Source organism: Cinclus cinclus, chromosome 29 (genome assembly GCF_963662255.1).
Source record: "Cinclus cinclus chromosome 29, bCinCin1.1, whole genome shotgun sequence".
NCBI classification, from domain to species: Eukaryota; Metazoa; Chordata; class Aves; order Passeriformes; family Cinclidae; genus Cinclus; species Cinclus cinclus.
Genome location: NC_085074.1, coordinates 3,508,226 through 3,528,151, shown reverse-complemented (window position 1 = coordinate 3,528,151; position 19,926 = coordinate 3,508,226). Strand labels below are relative to the sequence as shown.

The 19,926-nt window shown below is 62.3% G+C and overlaps 1 protein-coding gene across 1 annotated transcript; it reads left to right on the top strand.

Annotated features, from left to right (window-relative positions):
* The first annotated feature begins 829 nt into the window (after window positions 1–829).
* Window positions 830–19,595, top strand: BMP1 (bone morphogenetic protein 1). Its single transcript, XM_062510550.1, has 20 exons — window positions 830–968; window positions 8,887–9,000; window positions 9,079–9,225; window positions 9,310–9,427; window positions 10,033–10,211; window positions 10,322–10,427; window positions 10,789–10,913; window positions 12,689–12,804; window positions 13,007–13,109; window positions 13,660–13,776; window positions 13,869–14,014; window positions 14,184–14,379; window positions 14,457–14,582; window positions 14,681–14,841; window positions 14,949–15,129; window positions 18,289–18,414; window positions 18,491–18,618; window positions 18,691–18,904; window positions 18,987–19,237; window positions 19,461–19,595. Exons 1-20 carry the CDS (start codon window positions 830–832, stop codon window positions 19,593–19,595), a joined length of 2,928 nt encoding a protein of 975 aa, XP_062366534.1.
* The last annotated feature ends 331 nt before the right edge of the window (window positions 19,596–19,926 follow it).

The window sequence follows — 19,926 nt, the reverse complement described above, 5'->3', positions numbered from 1 at the left end:
TGGGGGAGACCAGGACCGGTACCGGGGAGCACGAGATGGGACCGGGCAAAATGGAACAGGACCAGAGTGAGCCAAGATCGGTACCGGGGATATGGGATAGAACAGGATCGGTACCCGGGGTATGGGACGGTACCAGAGTGAGCCAGGATCGGTACCGGGGATATGGGATAGAACAGGATCGGTACCGGGGATATGGGATGGTACCGGAGAGAGCAGGATCGGTACCGGGGATATGGGATAGAACAGGATCGGTACCGGGGATATGGGATGGTACCGGAGAGAGCAGGATCGGTACCGGGGATATGGGATAGAACAGGATCGGTACCGGGGATATGGGATGGTACCGGAGAGAACAGGATCGGTACCGGGGATATGGGACGGTGGCAGAGCGAGCCAGGATCGGTACCGGGGATATGGGATAGAACAGGATCGGTACCGGGGGATACCAGACGGGACTCGGAGGGTGCAGAACGGGACGGGGACGGGACAGCGCCGGCCCGGTGGGTGCAGGAGCGGGCCCGGGGGCGGCGGAGGGGCAGGAGCGGAGGCTGCGGACCGGGTCCCCGCAACAGCCCGTCCCCGCCGCCCCCCCCCCGGCGCTGGCCCCGCTCCCAGCCCTGCGCCCGGGGCTGCAGGGGCCGAGCTCCGCGCTTGAACCCGCCCCCGCCAGATCTCATTTCCCTAAAAAAAAAAAAAAAAAGAAAAAAAAAAAAGGGAAAAAAAAGAAAAAAAAAAAGAGGGAGAGAGAGCGAGGGAAAGAAAAAAAAAAAAAAAGCGAAGAAGGGAAGGAAAGAGGGAAGAGAGGAAGAAAAAAAGCCCGGCCGGAGCCATGGCCGGGCTGCGGAGCTGTGGACTGCTCCTCTGCCTGCTCCTGGCCCGGGCCCTGCGCTTCCCGGACTATTCCTACGTGCTGGAGGAAGAGGAGGAGGACGAGGAGCCCCTGGACTACAAGGACCCCTGCAAAGCCGGTAGGAGCGGGGGGATGCGCGGCGGGGCGGACAAAGGGGAGCGCGGGGGGGCCGCGGGACCGCGAGTGCGGGAGTGAATGCGGGAGTGAGTGTGAGTGTGCCCCGCACACATTTCGGGGCTCTGAACGGCAGAACTTGGCTCCACCGGCCCGGGGCCGGCGAGTCCCGGTGGCCCGGGATGGGGGGGACGGGAGGAGCAGCGGCCGGTCCCGCTCCGGGATGCATCTGGTTGTACTTAGGGTGAGGAGCAGGGGGGGCTGGCCCGGCGCCCCGATTTCTCTCCCCGATCTTGGCTGCACCGGCAGCTGTCAAAGGCGGTGGGGAGCCCCTAGCCCCCCCATCCCAGTCCCCCTGTCCATGCCATCCCAGCAGAGAGACGGACCCATCCTGCACCCCCATCCCTGAAGCCACACTCTGTACCCCTTGGCTTTCTCCCTGTCCCCCAGCCCGCAGCCAAAGCTCGTCCCACCCTGGGACAACCAGGACGTGCTACCACGGGCTGGGGTCCCTCTGTGCCGGGACAGGGGGCTCGGAGCTGCTCCCCAGGTTTTGGAAGAGCTGGAAACAAACTGGGAACAAATCCCTGTGTCCCAGTGTGAGCTAAAGCGGATGGAAGGGTTTGGGGAGGGGGGAAACTGAGGCACGGGAGGGCCGTGCTGGGCTGAGCCCGGTGCGAGGGCCGGGGTCTGGCGGGGGATCACGTTTCTCTGTACTGGCATTGTCTGCGCTGCGAGGCGGCTGTTGATATAACTCTGTCTACACGAGGGCTTTTTTCTGGCCAAAAATCCTTCCCTTCCTGCCCTCCCGGGCTGAAACAGCAAGGCTTGCAAAACCGTCCGGGCAGAGCCGGCTGGAGCCTTCCCTCCTCTCCCGCTTCCTCCAGCTGAGCGGCACAGACAAGGCTTCACCCGGATTAATTTTGGCTTTATCGCTGTCCCCTGCTCGCCCTGCTCCTGGGCACCCCAAAACCACCCTCACCTCCCGGGGCTGGCTACTTCCCCCTTCCCAATCCCGTCCTGCCTTTATGAGATCCTGATGAGATTAATTTAATTATGGGAGCTCTTCCTCGGAAGCCGGGGTTGGGGGTGGGGGGGGGATCAGGCCCTGCCACGCATCGAGCGAGCCGGGAATTCACACTCCACAGGACCGAGAGGATGAAATTCAGTTTTCCAGGGATCCGTTACCCCCTGGCATCCTCCTGACCCCCCATGGCTTCCCCTTGACCCCCCTCGGGCATCCAGTGCCAAGGTTTGATTCATTTTTTGGGGTGTTGAGACCCTCCCCGAGCTCCGGGCAGTCATAGAAACAACTGAGCACTGAAATTTTGCCACCACCGCGGCTCCGGGGAGGGAAAACACCAGGAGAGGGATTTGCGTTCCTCATGCCAGAGGTATCCTGAGGCCACCGGCTGCCCGCGGCTCGCCGGCCACCCCGGTGATGCCACCCGTCTGCAGCGGTGCCAGCAGAAGGGGAAGAGCCTCTCGTGCCTCTGCGTCGCTTCCAAGGATGCCAAAACAGGAGACTGAGCCCTTGGGGCAGCCAGCCCCCGGGTAGCCAGGCAGGAAGGAATCGGCCGTGGCCCCGGTTTCCCTTCACCCGGTCAGCACAGCCGGGTCTCGGTGCCCGGGAGCAGCCGCCGGGTCAGATCCGGGTCGGATCTCCGGTTGGGAAAGGAGCTGGAATCGCTCCCAGCGCCCCCAGCTGCGCTGGGACAGCGGCCCCAGGGTTTGCTCAGACTCATCCCGGGAGAGCTGGAGGGTTGCTGAGGAGTTTGGTGATGGGAGCTGGGACCCCTTGGCTGCCCCCGTCATGGTGGGACAGAGCTGATCTTGCACCCTGGCTCAGCTCCACATCCACACTTTGGGATGTTTGGCTAAACTGGGGGACTGAACCCTGCCCTGTGTGGCATTCCATCACCCTGGCCCACGGGGAGAGGGACATGGGGGTGCATCTGGGGGCTCACACAGCCCCCCAAAGTGGGTGTTTGAGGGGAATCTTCTCTCCCAAACTCCCATGGGGAGCTCAGCATCATCTGCATGGCAGAACCGCGGGACACACGGATGGGGCTGGGGGCTCTGAGCCCCCTTTCCCGACCGTAGGAGCTTCCCAGCCATGCCTGGAGTTCTCCAGCCGCCGGGACTTCACCTAGATTACACTTTCCAGGCGTAGCCAGCCCAGGCTACTGGTTGCAGTCACACTTGTCAAACTGCCCAAAAATATTTTTCCAGCCGTTATATGTCACTTATTCATGCAGGGTAAAAATCCACCCGCGGTGCCGGGGCCGGCGGGAGGCCTGCGGTTCAGGGCTCGGCAAACCTTGGAAATCTCAGGCCGATCCCGGGATCGGCTTTATCTTTGTGTAATCACCCGTTCGGCGCGGCGGCATCCTCCGGCGGGGGCCTGGGGTGCCACGGCGAGGCCGGGGGGCTCGCAGCTCGCTGTCCTCCCTTCCCTGGCTCCTGGGAAACGCCTCGGCTGCTGATTCACGCCGGCGGGTCGTGCCCAGGGGGGTGACGGCGCTTCCTGAGGCTTTATCCGCTGCCGGGACTGGGCTGGGAAACACATGGTCGGGAGGGACGGGGCGGCCCCGGGGAGACCCGGGGAGAACAAAGCAGCCGGGAGGGGATGCGGGGAGAGGAGGGAGAATGGCTCGCGGTGGGGTTTTCCCAATTTTTTTAATTTTTTTTTTTCGGGGGGAAGGGTGTTTTCCGGGCAGCTACGTGTCCTCATGATTGCCTGCGGCTTTTGCTGAGGATTATTGGAGGTCTCTGGGGACAAAATGGTTTCACACCGCATCCCTGCCCAGCCGTGGGAAGCGGAGATCCCGCTCATCACCTGGCCAAGGGCTGTGGGAGGTCACTCCTGGCAAAATCTGCGTGGCAAACCACGCTCCACACACGTGGGGAAGGCAGCGGGAACATCCCGAGCCGCAGGAGGGAACATCAAGGAGCCGGGAGCAGCCTCTGGAAGGGGTTAAGGTGTGCAGGGAGGGAGGACTGTGGGGACAGGAAGCACAACAGGGGGGATGTTGGCAGTCAGAGCCCTGGGGAGGATGCCCAGAAGTCTGGGAGCCCTTGGGTGTCTTTTTGGCAGAGCCAGAGGCAGGGACAGCAGAGCCCGGGATGCCCCACGTGTGTGAAGTTGGGTGTCAGGGCCCCGTCTCCATTCCCTGCTCCTGCTGCCACCAGGCTCCTCTCCAAAGTGACAACAACCCCCCCGCGACATCCCCTTGGCAGTGCAATTTCCAAATATTTTCCTTTCCAGCAGCTCTCCCTTTCACAGGGACTGGTGCTGTTGGCCCGGGGTGTGTTTTCCTCGGTGACCTGGCTTTGGAGAGGGATGTGGGGAGACCTCTCTCCCTGCACACGGATCCTTCCACCCCAGAGCTCCTGCATGCCTCAGGTCTGGCACCCTCCACCACGCCGAGCCCTGGAGGAGGCTTTTTCCTCCGTTTGCTGTCAAGGAAGAGGAGCAGAAGGAAAAACGCTCCCCTGGAGTGATCCAACCATCCCTCCCACTCCCAACCTGCCCCCGATGGACGTTTCCTGCCCTTGGAATTTGTTTGTTGTCCGGGATGTTTATTAGAGGATCCACGGTGCTTATTTCATTGCCTGGGGCAGGCAAAGATCTTTGGAGCCTGAATGGTGATGCCCAGGGCTGGGGAGGGAATTTGGCCATGGGTGCTCAGGAAGGGTTGGCAGAGAGAGGATGTGCCTTGCACCAGGGGGAATTTGGGATAGGGATCATCCCTCCACCTTGGATATCGTGCTCTCTGCCTTCCCCAGCTGCTGGATGCCCCTTGCCGGGTGCTGGCACAGCCCTGGGCCTCCCAAAACCACAAGCTGGGATAAGGATGCTCCAGCCAGGAAGCAGGAGGTGGGGGATGGCAGTGACCGATATCTGAGCTCAGGGTTGGCTCTTGGGGGGTGCCCCGTGCTCCTGACCGGATCTATCCCCCCCGTGCCTCAGTTTCCCCACTGGCTGCACAGGGGCCATGATCTGGCCTGGCTCCCAGCCTGGCCTCCGAGGTTTGAATTCCTGCTTTGTGCCTGCCGTGCTGCTCGGAAGGTGCTCTGGGAAAGCAAATATTCCTCTCCCCGGCGTTTACAGGCTGGCTGCTCCCTCTCTCCCACCGCCGGCGAGGGGCACCGGGAGAGGGGCTGCACCGGTGCCGGGGTACGGGAGAGGGGTTGCTTCCCCTCCGTCCTGTCCCCGCTGTCCTGGGGCTCTCCCAGGGCCACGGCGGCTGCTCCCCCCACCCCAAAACCGCGGGATGCTCCGCATCCTTCCACCTTCACACCCCGCCCCCGGCCCGAGCTCTGTGGGCAGGGCAGACCCCCGGGCTCGGGGGGACCCCCCCAGTGCAGAGGGGTCCCCTCTCGTCCCGCCGCGGCCCCGGCGTGTTTTGCCGCGCAGCTGGGCTGGCGTGCGGGGGCGAGGGGCGGTGCGAAGAGCATTCCTCGCATATTTAAGGGCTCTGAGAGCCAGTGGGATGCTGCTCCGGTGGCTCCGTGGCTTTTCACGACACTGAGGCCAGGGTGCACCTATTTAAAATCTCGTTTCCGTCCCGTTCCAGGCTGGGCAGAGCAGTTCAATCCCTGCTTCCTTCTACATCCCAAATCCTGCCTGAGACAGGAGGGATGCTCGGGACTCGCAGGAGGATTTGGGATGATCGGGATGGAGCTGCTGAGCCACGGAGGGGATGCTGGGCTGGGCGGATGATTCCAATCCTGTACAGTGACCTTTGAGGGTTCCTGGGAGCCACTCAGGGATGATAATCCCGCCTGCTCAGGACCCTCCAAGCATTTTTGGGACCTGCACAAGGGTGAGGGTCTTTCCCACCTGGTGCCCTTTGGTGGGACCTTCACAGGGATGAGGGCTCCCCTTCTGCCCAAAATCCTTCAAGGGCTGGTGAGACCCATGTGAGGATGAGGATCTTTCCCATCCTTTGGTGGGATCTTTGCAGGGATGAGAATCCCTCCTGCCCTGCACCACACAAGGGGAGCCTCCTGTGCCCCAGACTGACCTGGAATCTGATCCCGTCCTGTTTATCTGCCCTGCCAAGGCTTCCCCGCGGCTCTGTTTGCTTTTCCCGGCTCACCAGAACATCGAGTCTGCACCCTGGCCTCTTCCCACCGCTCATTTTATCGCATTTTTCCTGTAACATGGTTCCCAGCCTTGGTGGGGCTTGAGGTCAGGCTCATCCCAAAATCCCAGCGAGGCCTGAGAGGTCAGGCCCATGGGTACCCCCTGCACTGCTCACCTCACCCAGGGGTGAGGGATGCTGAGCTCCTGCATCCCAGGAAGGGAGGACAGGAACGCTACAGGGGGATCCACAGAGCTGTGAGCGGGCAGGAGGTGCCTGTAGGATGAGGATGGGGTGCTGAGGGGTTTGGCCCGGGTCCGAATGAAAAACCTTGTTTGTCTAAAACTTCAGCCCCGGGGTTACGTCACCGTTCCAAGAACCCGAAAGAAAACACAGCACAAAAAGTCAAACAACAGAGGAGGGCTGAGCTATCTCCCGGCTGCGGAGGGGGAAGAGCTCCATGGGAGCAGCTCCTGAAGGGCTGGCTGTGTTCTGGGGGGTGGGAGGGGTGTGCAGGGATGGAGCTGGGATCATCACCCTCTCCACTTCTTCACTCCTGACTGCTCCATACCCCACGCCTGGCCTTGGAGCTGGTGTCCCGCTGGCATCGCATCCTCCCCGCTGGCCCGGACCTTGCCCCCAGGGCCTCTGCGACCGAGCAGAGAGCAGCCCTGGGGCACAGCCCATGGTATCCCGGGCTGGGAACAGCTCAGGGACACCAGGACACCTGTCTGGAGACCTGTGTCTCGTGGTTTGGGGTCTCTTGGGTGGGGTGAGGGGATGTGCTGCAGGGGATGGGTGCTGGAGGTGTGAGACCCCCTTGCAGGGGGGTTTCACCCTGTTCCAACTTGTGCTGTGCCCAGCAAAGGGCTGGGACCTCTCCACCTTGTTTGCAGAGGGTACCCCTCACTTGCAGGGTGTCTCCTTTTCTTGCAGGGGGTCCCCTCCACCTCTCTCACAAGAACAGGGAAGGGACAAGTGGCAGCAGCGTGGCAATGTTCCCAGGGAATCCCCTCAGGGAGTTTAACAGTGTCTGGGGGCTTCTGGTGAGCAGAGACCCACCCCAAAACTACCCCCACGTGTCACCTCATTCCACGGGTTCACAGGGAGCGAGTGGGAGGAGGACGTGACCGGAGCCCAAACCAACCTGGAAGTTTCTCAATCTGACACTCTGGGCTTGGCCCCGACGTGTCCGTACAGGGATCTCTGCTGGGACACCCCCATGGCCCCACTGGCCCCTCTGGTAGCCACCAGCCACCATCCCCCGTGGGCTGGGGGGTTCTGGGGGAGCCCAGCTGTCTCAAACCCAGAGGCAAGGCAGCCCCCCCATCCCCGGGCTGGCCTGCCCGGCTCTCTCACATGTCCCAAATCCCTCACATATGGTTTCTATATCACTTGGCTCCGCCGGCGCTTGCTCGGCTGTAAGCGAGCTTACTTTCCCTTGTCTTTCCATGCAGCTCTTGGCACGGGATGCTCGTCCTTCTTCCCGGCCCTGGTCCTCCCCCGCGCTGCCCGTTCGGACACGTCTCTGCCGGCCCCGGGGAGGGTGTGGGGAAAGGCCAGAGCCGGCTGCTGCCTCTACTCTGCCCTCAAATTGCAGCCTGGCCGTGCCAGCCGCAGGTCGCTGCCAGGGGAGGTGCCGGCCCCGGCTTGTTTGCTCTTCCCTCGGCGCTGCCATAGGTCTGCTCTCCACCCTGGAGATTCCCCCTATGGGATTCACCCATGGTCAGGGCTGGGGGCAGCCCCAAAATGTGGCTCTTTCACCCCAAAGCGCTCCACACCGCCGCTGCAGCGAGGTTTGGGCTCGGTGCCATGGGAAGGGATGGGATCCAGTCTGCTCCTCTGGTCCCATGGCTGTTCCTCTCAGCCCGTGCCGGCTTCCTGGACCTCTCAGGGTTATCCTAATTGTCCCGCCTTGCATTCATAATTAGTGGCTCTTTTGGGATCCATTTGCTGAGTGCTTGGAGCGTGACCTTGGCTCCGCTCACCTTCATCCCCTGAGCTGCTCCGGGCACCCCATTCCCAACTGCTGCCCTTCTAAGGGATGGCGAGGCCAGGGGCTTCCTCTGCTCTCCCCAGGTACCCCTAAAACTGGTGAGGAACCCCAACCCCACTGCGGCCACCTCCAGAGCCATGGCCTGACCTCAGCCAACCCTGGCGTTTCCACAGGAGCAGCCGCGTCCCCGGGGCTCGGGGCCGGCCAAGCGCCGGGAGCCGCGCGTGTCCCGCGGCCCTGAGTCACGGAGGGGCTGTGGAACGGAGGACAGCGAGGAGGAGGAAGGGTTATGTGCAGGGTTATGTCCTCCAGCCCCGTGATGCTGAAGCGTCTCTGCCCCCGCTGTGCTGGAAGGGGGGTCCCGGCCCTGGCCAGCTCCGTTCCTGCGGGCACAGCGGGAGCTTCCCGGCCCATATGGCCCCACTCTGAGCTGGCAGATGACTCAGAGGTCGCTGCTTGGAGCATCCTGGGGCTGTCGGAGCTCGCACAGAGCTGGGGGGCAGTAAGAGGGTCCTAAAGCCAGCAAAAGTGGGGATAAAAAAAATGGCAGTTTTGTAACACAAATAATAATAGAAATCCTAAAAAGTGATGGATGGGGTTTATGCGATCCAGATGTGAGAGCAGGGCTGTTTCCAGCTGCTGGGGAGTGGGGGGAGCCCAGCCAGCACCACGCTCAGCTGAAGGAGAGAGACAGGAGGAGGAGGAGGAGGAGACAGGAGGAGGAGGAGGAGGAGGGGAGGAAGGGTTTGGCTTCATCTTCGGGGCTTGCCAGGTGTGGGGGACCTGGAGATTTGGGACCCACAAAGGAGCGTTCACACCTCCTCTTCCCCTCCCAGCCGCCTTCCTGGGCGACATCGCCCTGGACCAGGAGGACCTGCAGCTCTTCCAGGTGGACCGGGTGGTGGACCTGGCACGTCACACCATCACCCTCCTGCCCTCCAACTCCTCAGGTACCGCCGTGCCCCCAATGTCCCCTGTCTGCCTCCATCCCTGGGGGCTTCCCCTGCTGATCCCCCAAATCCCCACAGCCAGCAACGCCACCAACCCCCGGCCGGGTCACCCTGGGCGCAGCCGGGGCCGGCAGAGGGCACGGAGCCGCCGCGCCGCCACGTCCCGGCCGGAGCGAGTGTGGCCGGACGGGGTCATCCCTTATGTCATCAGTGGCAACTTCAGCGGTGAGTGACAGCCAGCCCGGGGGTGTCCTGCCCCACCGTGCCTCAGTTTCCCCGCCGGGCTGACCGCCCCCCGCCCCTCCGCAGGCAGCCAGCGAGCCATCTTCCGGCAGGCCATGCGGCACTGGGAAAAGCACACCTGCGTCACCTTCCTGGAGCGCAACGACGAGGACAGCTACATCGTGTTCACCTACCGCCCCTGTGGGTACGTCCAGGGCTGCTCCAGGGGTTTGGGGTTTGGTTTTTGGGGGGGGGGAATCTGTCTGTTTGGTGTCCAGGAGGTGCCAGAGCTCGGCGCTCGCCGCCGGGGGCTGAGGTCGGTGGCGCGGCACCAGCCCGGGCTTGCAGCAGGGCTGATGCCAAAGGAAACAGGGGTTTGGACGAGCTCAGCGTCTTCACGCGTCAGGGCACTGCCCTGGCCAAGCAGATGGTGGTTAGGAGAAGGATTTCCCCTGGAATGGGAGCCCCTGCGTGGGTGCAAACCCCGAGCCTGGGTGCAGAGCACAAGGCTGGGGCAGCTCAGCTGCAGGGCAGAGGGAAGGATGGATCCAGGGAGCTGGATGGGCACCCATGGGAGCAGAACCATGGGATTTGGGGCCTGTGCAGTGTGGCATGCTGTGCTGTGCCATCCCATGCCAGCAGCTGAGCTCTCCCAGCTTCCAGGCAGAGCTGAAGCTCAAGTTCTACACCTGAAGTTTGTGTACCAGGGATGATTCCCACATTTTGTGGGACCTTCACCCTGATACTCCTGGCTGGGGAACACCGGGATGTCCACAGAGAGCTGGGAATCACCTGGTTCCTCCCCTCCAGGTGCTGTTCCTACGTGGGCCGCCGAGGAGGGGGACCCCAGGCCATCTCCATCGGCAAAAACTGCGACAAATTTGGCATCGTGGTGCATGAGCTGGGCCACGTCATCGGCTTCTGGCACGAGCACACACGCCCCGACCGGGATGACCACGTCTCCATCATCCGGGAGAACATCCAGCCAGGTGGGGATGAGCTTCCCTCTTCCTCCTCCTCCTCCTCCTCTTCATCCCTATGGTGCTGTGCTGCCAAAGTTGGGGTCCCCCTGACAATGTCCCCACCCTGCTCTCCACAGGGCAGGAATACAACTTCCTGAAGATGGAGCCGGAGGAGGTGGAGTCGCTGGGTGAGACCTACGACTTCGACAGCATCATGCACTACGCCAGGAACACCTTCTCCAGGTATGGCCCTGGGGGTTCCCTTGTGTCCCCTCACATCCTGGGGACAATGGCACGATGTCCCCCAACCCCTGAGGACGGTTACCAGCTGTGGACAGAATTAATTCCCTCAAATAAAAGTTTCCACTGATATTCTGGGTGGGATGAAACCCCTCAGCGTCCCTTCCCAGAGCAGGGAATTGCTGTCCCCGCGGTCACCTCCACTGGGGACACATCCCCGCTGACTCACCAGCCCGCAGGCTTTAATTAGCCGGGCTGCTTTTAATTAGCCACGCTGTTTTTAGCATCTTTCCCCTGGTGGCAGCCGTGGGGAGAGGCTGCAGGGCCGGTGATTCCCACCCAGCTCATCCCTTTCCTGTCCCAGGGGCATCTTCCTCGACACCATCCTGCCCAAATACGACGTGAACGGCGTCCGTCCTGCCATCGGCCAGAGGACACGGCTCAGCAAAGGGGACATCGCCCAGGCCCGCAAGCTCTACCGCTGCCCAGGTCAGTGCCACCACCCTGAGGACACCGACAGAGCACCCCCGGGGTTGTATTTCCCAGGAAATGCTCGGTTTCACTCAAATTTTGGTGTGAAAGTGGAGCTGTCAGGGATGGATTTGCTGTTTCCTGTGGTTTTGGGGTCCTCACTGCTGTGGAGTTCCCTAAAGGTGCCTTTCTCCATCCATGACTCTTTGGGGAGATGTGAGCAGAATCTGCCCCTGTGTCCGTGTTCTTGGCTGACCTCTCTTCCCAATCCTCTGAGAAAAGAGCATCCCCCAGACCGCTGTCCCAAAATATCCTCTCTAGAGCATCCTCTAGGAGCAGCCCTCAAAAGAGAATCCTCCAAAAGCACCCCCAAAAATAATCCCCCAAAATAATCCCTCAAAGAGCATCCACCAAAGAGCATCTCCCAATCAACATCCCAAAAAGAGCATCATCCAAGAACATGCCCCAAGAGCATTCCCAAAAAAAATCCCCCAAAAACATCCTCCAAAGAGCATCTTCTAAAGAGCATCTCCCAGAAAAATCTCCCATAAAAATCCTTCAAAGAGCATGTCCCCCCAGAGCCTCCTGCAATAGCATCCCTTAAAAAAATCTTACAAAGAGCATCTCCCCAGAGGATTGCTACAAAAGAATCCTTCAAGAGAAGAGCATCCCCCCAAGAGGATCTTCCAAGATCATCCCCCTGAAAAATCCTCCAAAGAAAATTCCCCCAAGAGCATCCTCTGAGAGCAGAGCATCCCCTGAGAGCATCCTCTGACCCCACAAGCACACTTGGAGAGCGAAGCCTCCTCGGAGCATCCTCCAAGAGCCTCCTCCATCCCACCCCTGTACCCAGAAGGGGTTTGGATGAAGTGGGACGGGACCTCCCGATCCCATCAGAGCCCACAGATCCCTCCTTGGGGTTGGAGCAGATCATGTCCAGCTGGCTGCTGTCACCTTGAAGGGCTCTTGGGACGGTGACCATGAGTGGTGGCATCGTCCCAGGGCACGGGGAGGGGGTGGCTGGCACGGGTCCCCCCTCCCCGGCAGCAGGCACGTGCTCCGGGGCTGTGCTGGCAACATCTGCAAGGAGTTTGGCTCCCGCACGCTCCCGCTTAATTCCAGCAACTAATTAGCAGCCTGGAAGAGGGACTCCTTTGTGAGGGGCCCCACGGCCGTGTGGCCTTCAGGGGAGCAGGAAAAGTGATTAGTTTGGAGCAAAGAAAAGAAAAAAAAAAAAAAAAGAAGCCACCCCCCCCCCACCCAATTGAAAAATCCTCTCTGGATCACAATTTTCCCTTTCTTTTGTTTCCACTCCGAAGCAAAGAGGGAAAAAAGGCAGCGAGCCCAGGTTTCAAAGAGCCTTTTTTTTTGCACCGTTTCACCTTTCCTTTCGTCTCGGTCTGAGTGGGACGGTGGGGAGGGGAGGGGGGCGGCCGCCTTGGCCCCCCCCGACAGCCGCAGAGGAGCTCCGTGTGCCGTGGCCACAGCGTCATGTGGCTTCCAGATGGCAGCGCTGGGCCAGCTCCAGGCGCGGCTGCGGAAACCTGCCCGGAGCGCGGGCGGCGTGGCACGGCACGGGGGGGGCCAGCAGCGCTCCTGCCCCCCGGCCCGGCTCTTGGAGGGGTGCCACGGAGCCGGGAGATGCTCCAGGGAGGATTTGGGATGGTGGTGATGTGCTTTTCTATTTTGTCCTCAGAGTTGGGGATTTGGGTGGGAAAAGGTTACTGGGGATGGGGGTGAAGGTGGTGGGGGTTTTGTTGAGGGGTCTGTACACCAATTTTCTCCCTTCGCAGCCTGTGGGGAGACACTCCAGGATAGCCAGGGGAACTTTTCCTCCCCGGAATTCCCCAATGGATACTCTGCCCACATGCACTGCGTCTGGAGGATCTCCGTCACTCCTGGAGAGAAGGTACTGCCTGCTGGGACCAAGGCTCCCACCCTCTCCCAAACCTCCTCTCTCTCTTCCCACCCTTGTTTTGGGGTGTCCCGAATCCAAACATCCCGTTCTGGGGTGGGATGCTCCTGAGTTCCTCCAGGTTCCCCCTGGCTCCCTGTAGATGGGGTGTAGGGGGAGCTCACCCCACACTCTCCCTGCTCCTTCCCAACTTTAGATCATCCTGAATTTCACCACCCTGGACCTGTACCGAAGCCGGCTGTGCTGGTACGACTACGTGGAGGTGAGAGACGGGTTCTGGAGAAAGGCCACGCTGCGAGGTAACAACCCCGGGCCTCCTGCCCGCTCCTCCTGCCCGCTGGGACTGCCCTGGGGCCAGCGGCGGGGCTGGGGGATTCCCTCTGCCTCTCTCCCTGCCTGCCCGGTATTCCAAAGTCTTGGGGAGTGGGGAATTACCTTCCAGAGGGATTATTGGGGTGAACGGAGCTTCCAGTTTGTCCCCCACCAGTCTGGGTGATCCAGCTGGCTGGCACATCTCTCCACAGGGAGTGCCAGTGTCCCGGTCCCACCCCAAGGAGCTGGATATTCCCCAGGGGGATTCCGGGATCCCAGTCCCTTTCCCATGAACTGGATGCTCCCCAAATCCCAGCTGGCCCTGAAATCACCAGTTTGAGTGAAAAAGCCAGAGGGCAGTGGGGGGAGAAGTGGAGGGAGAAGCAGCCTTTGGGCACTGGGGGAACCAGAAAGAAGTGGTGGTGAGGAAGAGGAGGCGGCAGTGAGGAAGAGGAGGCAGTGAGGAGGAGGAGGAGGAGGTGATGGTGAGGAAGAGGAGGGTTCCGGCACGGCAGCCCAGCACGCCTTCCTCCCCAGGCAGGTTCTGCGGGAACAAGCTGCCCGAGCCCATCATCTCCACCGACAGCCGCCTCTGGGTGGAGTTCCGGAGCAGCAGCAACTGGGTGGGCAAAGGTTTCTTTGCCGTCTACGAAGGTACGGGGGAAGCAGTGGGGTCCGAGGGTCAGTGTGGGGCCTGGGGAGGGGGCTCGGGGCTCAGGGCTCAGGCTGCTGCTTCTCCCTTCCAGCCATCTGCGGGGGGGACGTGAAGAAGGACAACGGCCACATCCAGTCCCCCAACTACCCCGATGACTATCGGCCCAGCAAGGTGTGCGTCTGGAAAATCACCGTGTCCGAGGGCTACCACGTGGGATTGACCTTCCAGTCCTTCGAGGTGGGCAGGGCTCATCTCCTCATCCCAGCGCTCCCTCGGGATGGCCTTGGGGCTGCTGGATCCCTCGGCACAGCCTCCGGGCCTCGGTTTCCCCACACAACAAGGGCAAGGAAGGGTTAAGGAGTTCTGGGATTAAAACACCCCCGTTCTACCATCCCCCCCACACCAGATCGAGCGTCACGACAGCTGTGCCTACGACTACCTGGAGATCCGGGATGGGAGCAGCGACTCGAGCAGCCTCATCGGCCGCTACTGCGGCTACGACAAACCCGACGACATCAAGAGCACTTCCAACAAGCTCTGGATGAAATTTGTCTCCGACGGCTCCATCAACAAGGCCGGGTTCGCCGTCAACTTCTTCAAAGGTTTGGGGGGGTGCTCCAGGGGGTGCTGGGGGTGGTCACGGCCCCCCCCGGCCGCTCACCCCCCCTGCCCTGCCCAGAGATGGACGAGTGCTCCCGCCCCAACAACGGCGGCTGCGAGCAGCGCTGCGTCAACACCCTGGGCAGCTACAAGTGTGCCTGTGACCCCGGCTACGAGCTGGCGTCCGACAAGCGCCGCTGCGAGGGTGAGTGTCCCCTGAGATCCCCCAAAATCCCCCCAGTGGCCCTTGCGGCGTCCCCGGCCCCGTGAAGGTGACGGGCGCTGGGTGGTCCCGCCCTGCAGCCGCCTGTGGAGGTTTCCTGACCAAGCTCAACGGCTCCATCACCAGCCCGGGGTGGCCCAAGGAGTATCCCCCCAACAAGAACTGCATCTGGCAGCTGGTGGCCCCCACCCAGTACCGCATCTCCCTCCAGTTCGATTTCTTCGAGACCGAGGGCAACGATGTGAGTCGGGGGGAGACGCCCCTCTCTGTGCCGTGTGCCACCCCTAGCACTGCTGCTGGTGCCCAGGGTGGCACTGCTGCGTCCCCAGCCCCGTGTCACCCCCCCAGGTGTGCAAATATGACTTCGTGGAGGTGCGCAGCGGGCTCACAGCCGACTCCAAGCTGCACGGGAAGTTCTGCGGTGCCGAGAAGCCCGATGTCATCACCTCCCAGTACAACAACATGAGGATCGAGTTCAAGTCCGACAACACCGTCTCCAAAAAGGGTTTCAAAGCCCATTTCTTCTCAGGTAGAGCTGCCCGAGCCCAGCACGGGCATCCCCTGCTCTCCCTCACTCAGCCAGCCCCCCCCACCCGCACCCCCAAATCGCCGCTAACGCTCCCCTTGCGCACACTGGGGGTGCAGCCCCCCGGTCCCAAAACCCTCCAGCCACAGGCAGCCTGGCTGGCAGCACATTTTGGGAGGTTTTCTCCCCTTTTGGGGGACAATTGGCTCCTACTTCAGAGGTGGGGCTTCACTCAGTAATGGCTAGAGGATGCTGGGGTCCAGCTGTGGTCAGGGATGTGCTTGGTCCAGGGTGCTGCATCCCTCGGGTGGCATTGCCAGGGCGGGGGGACGGTGACACCCTGCTCTGCTGCTGCTGCTGCTGCTGCTGCTGCTGCTGCTGCTCCCTGCTCTGCTGCACGGCCCCGGCTCCCTCCTCATCCCAGCATCAGCATCCGGCCACGTCTGAGCTCCCCTGAGCGATCCCTCCTCCCAAAAACCATCACCTGCCTCTCCCTGTCTCCCCACTGCTCTCCTCTCCCGGGCCATCCCTCCAGGAGATGGTGTCACCCTCGGAGGGCTCCTGTGGGTCGGGATGGGGACACGGAGAGAAATGCTGGATGCAGCCAGGGCTGGGCCCTGGGCTGGGGCTGCCACGGGACCATCGTGCACGAGGTGGTCCCCTCGGTGTGGCACAGTGCCCTGGACACCATCCCGGCTTTGAGAGACCTGCAGCATCTCCCGGACCCCACCGTGAGCCTCACGCTGCGTTTTGTCTCTGTCGAGACCATTTTTGAGGGGCAGCTCGGCTGCAGGAGCAGCAGGACCAGCATCCCCCGGAGCCCCCCGGGGATTTCCCAGAGCAGCACAGCCCCGAGGGCCGGGGGTCGAGTGTCTTTGCTTTATTTGTTTAATTAAAACCAAGGCGAGTAGGGCGGCCCAAGGGGGCCCAGCCGTCGGGAGCCGGCACCCTCCACAAAGTGATTCCTCGGGGAAGCCCGGAGGCCGAGCGGGACCACGGGGCAGCCGGGTGAGTCTCTCCCCACCCCCTGAGGCATTTCGGGCTCCTTCCCTCTCCCCTTTTCCCTCTTTTTCCTCATCCCGCTGGGATGTGCGGTCATAACAGACCACCAAACCCTCTCCCCCACCTTCCCCTGCTCAGGTCTCGGGTTTTCCCGGCAGCAGGACCACCCTGGAGGACTTGGCCACAGCGGGGTCCCTCCTCTGGTCCCCCCAGGGTCGCTCCCTGGGCAAAACCTCTCCCGTGCGGCCCTTTTTTGGCCGCGGAGGGTCCCCGTGCTCCGGACGAGCCCCGTCCCTCGGTGCCGCGGGCAGCCTGGCCGTCCGGGCGCCCGTTTTCCCCCGGTGAAGACGTGACCCCTTCCTCCTCCTCTTCCTCCTTCTCTTCCTTCTCCTCTTCCTCGCGGGCCGGGGGCTCCGTCGTCTCGCGCGTAAGGATGCGCATTCCTCCCGGGAATCCGCCACGGTGTCGGCATCCAGGTACGTCCCCCCGGCTCTGCCCCGGCGCTGGGGGGGTCCGCAGCGGGGGGAGAGGCGCTGCCAGGGGGCTGCCAGGGGGCGGTGAGCAGCCCGGAGCCGTCGGATGCCCGCGGGGGAGAGCGGTGAGCGCACGGCGATGCCGGGTGGCGGCGAGCAAAGCTGGTTGGAATAAAGGATTGCTAAAGACACCGACCCGGTGGGCTTCTTTCCGCTGCCAACTCTCTCCTGCTCTTGTCTCGCCCGCCCAGGCTCCCTCCGTCCCGCCAGCTCCCCCCGCGGTGCTGGAGCTGCTCTGAGCCCAGAAGCCCCTTCCCAAACCCAAAAGGGCCTTTCCGCCTCGCTTCCTCCTCCCTCACACCGAGGAGACGTCAGGTTACAGCCTCCGCTTGAGAGGCGGCCGCGGGGCCGGGGAGGCCGGGGCAGGACCCCCCTCGCCGCTGGCTCCAGGAGGGATCCCGGCTCCTCTCCGGCATCGCTGTGAGCTCGGAGCGGGATGCTGGGGGAGGCTGGTGCCCGCTTGCTGTTGGCTTCCCCCCCGCCGCCGCCCACTCCCCAAAACAACACCCCGTGGGCAGGGGGAGCCATAGGATGTGGAGGGGTCTTTGGGGAGGGGGCTCGGGCGGGGGCTGGCGAGCCCTGACACCTCCAATAGGGAGTTCGGGCAGGTGGTGGGAGGTAAACCCAGCTCGGGGCCATCCCAAACCCCTCCACTGCTACTCCTAGCTTGGACGCCCCTAGTAACCCACCCAAAGCCCATCCTCATCCTTCCGGAGCTAGCCCCGTGCCTCCTCCTCCTCCTCCTCTTCCTCCCCGCAGAGCCGCTCGCCCCGGCCGCAGAGGGGGTTCCCGGGGGTCCCCTCGCTGCTGCTTCCCCCGGCTGCCGCTCCGCATGCCCCCGCCGCCCCCCGCCGCCCCCCGTCCCCCCATCGCTCCCCCCCTTCTCTCCCTCTCTCTTTGCAGAGAAGAAGCAGCAGCTGCAGCCCCCGAAATCTCGCCCGCCCGGCCTCAAGTTCCGCATGCAGAAGCGGCCGCGGGGCCCCTCCTGAGCCTCTCCATCCTCTCCGTCTTTCTCAGGAACTCCGTGGCCCCAGAGCCGTGTGGGAGCACGGTGGGACCGAGCCGAGCCGTGCTGCCGGCCCTGGCAGCCTTTTGCTTGACAGAACTGGTTGTTGACCTTATTTTTAATTTTTTTAAACTTTTTTTAAAACTTTTTTTTTTTACTTTTTTTTTTGTTTGTTTGTTTTCTAAGCACCCACCCCCTTGGTTTTGTCATTGACCAGCTGACCTTTTTTTTTTTCTCCCCCCCCCCCCCCCCCCCCATTTTTACCGTGTCTGTGACATTTCCTATCGATGAGTAAAGAGGGACTCCAGCGTCCTGGTCTTTCTTGTGCATCTTTGGTTGTCACTGTGTGTTTTTCTGCCTCCCCCCCACCCCGTCCGTCCCAGCAGCAGGTAATGGTGGCACCCATGGGTGAGCCCACGGGAGAGGAGGAGCCTTCCCGTCCCCCCGTGGGGGCTGGAGCTGGAATTGGGATGCTGGAGCTGCTTGCTGCTGGCCGGGGACGCTTGCTTGGCTGGAGGGCAGCGGCGTGGGGCTGGGGGCTGGGAGGGGTTCGTGTTGGGATGGAAATGCAGCATTCCAGGCTTTCCCAGCCCTCTCAGCCATCCCTCTGCTCTCTCCCAGACAAGGATGAGTGCTCCAAGAACAACGGGGGCTGCCAGCACGAGTGCCTCAACTCCTTCGGCAGCTACGAGTGCCAGTGCCGCAGCGGCTTCGTGCTGCACGACAACAAGCACGACTGCAAGGAAGGTGGGTCCATCCCATCCCCAGTTCCCAAGGGAATCCCCCATCCATGCATCCGTGACCCTCCTCGCTGTCCCCACAGCTGGCTGTGACCACAAGGTGACATCTGTGTCAGGGACGATCACCAGCCCCAACTGGCCCGATAAATACCCCAGTAAGAAGGAGTGCACCTGGGCCATCAGCACCACGCCAGGGCACCGCATTAAGCTGGTAGGGGTTGGGGGAGTGGGTGGCACTGGGGTCCTCTCTGCCATGCCTTGACCTCACCCAGAACCTCCACAGACCTTCTCGGAGCTGGATGTGGAGGCACAGCAGGAATGTACCTATGATCACCTGGAGATCTTCGATGGGAAGGATGCCAAGGCCCCGGCACTCGGTCGCTTCTGCGGGGCCAAGGAGCCCGAGCCCATGATCTCCACAGGCAACAAGATGTTCCTCAAGTTTGTGTCTGATAACTCCATCCAGAAGAAGGGATTCAAGGCCACCCACACCACAGGTACCTCTCCGTGGGGCTTGGAAATGGGGTCATGGGGTGGGGGGACAGCCTGGGTGCCCCTAAACCCCGGCCTCTCCCACAGTGTGCGGGGGCCAGGTGCGCGCTGAGGTGAAGACCAAGGACTTGTATTCCCACGCACAATTTGGGGACAACAACTACCCGGGGGGCTCGGACTGCGAGTGGGTGATCATGGCAGAGGAGGGCTTCGGCGTGGAGCTCATCTTCCAGACCTTTGAGATCGAGGAGGAGGCCGACTGTGGATACGACTACATGGAGCTCTTTGACGGCTACGATGGGACGGCCCCACGCCTCGGCCGCTTCTGCGGGTCTGGGGTGAGCTTGGGATGGAGTGGGACATGGTGTGGGTTGGGGTGGGGGGTGAGAAGTGACATTGTGGGGTAATGGATGAGGCTGTGCCATAGCAGTGCGGAGAAATCCCCATGGGAATTTGGTCTGGTGTGATGATTCCCTCCACGCTGCAAATATTCCCACTCACCCCAGATCTGAGCATCTGATCTGCTCGTGGTTCTAAGCACCCCCTCCCTCACCCCCGCAGCCCCCCGAGGAGGTTTACTCGGCCGGAGACTCGGTGATGATCCGCTTCCACTCAGACGACACCATCAACAAGAAGGGTTTCCACCTTCGCTACACCAGCACCAAGTTCCAGGACACGCTGCACACGAGGAAATGAGAGCCGGGGGTCCCGGCCCCCGCCGCGGGCAGGGAAGGAGGAGAAAGAGGAAGAGAAAGAGGAGGAGGAGGGCAGGGAGGACGGCGGGGAACGCTGCCCCGCACAGACTGCACGGAGGAAGAGCACACAGCCAACCTCAGCACTCAAGACACGCTCGCACGGGGCCCCGGGGCTCGGGTGCCCACGGCACGGGGGCACGGGGGGGGTTCCCCGCTGGCAGCCGCCCACCCCGGTGCTGGGGGGGCCGAGCAGGACCCGCTGCCCTCCCCTGCCCCGGCCAAAGCTCTGAATGTACAAACCAGTAACCGGGAAGAGCCCACAACACACACAA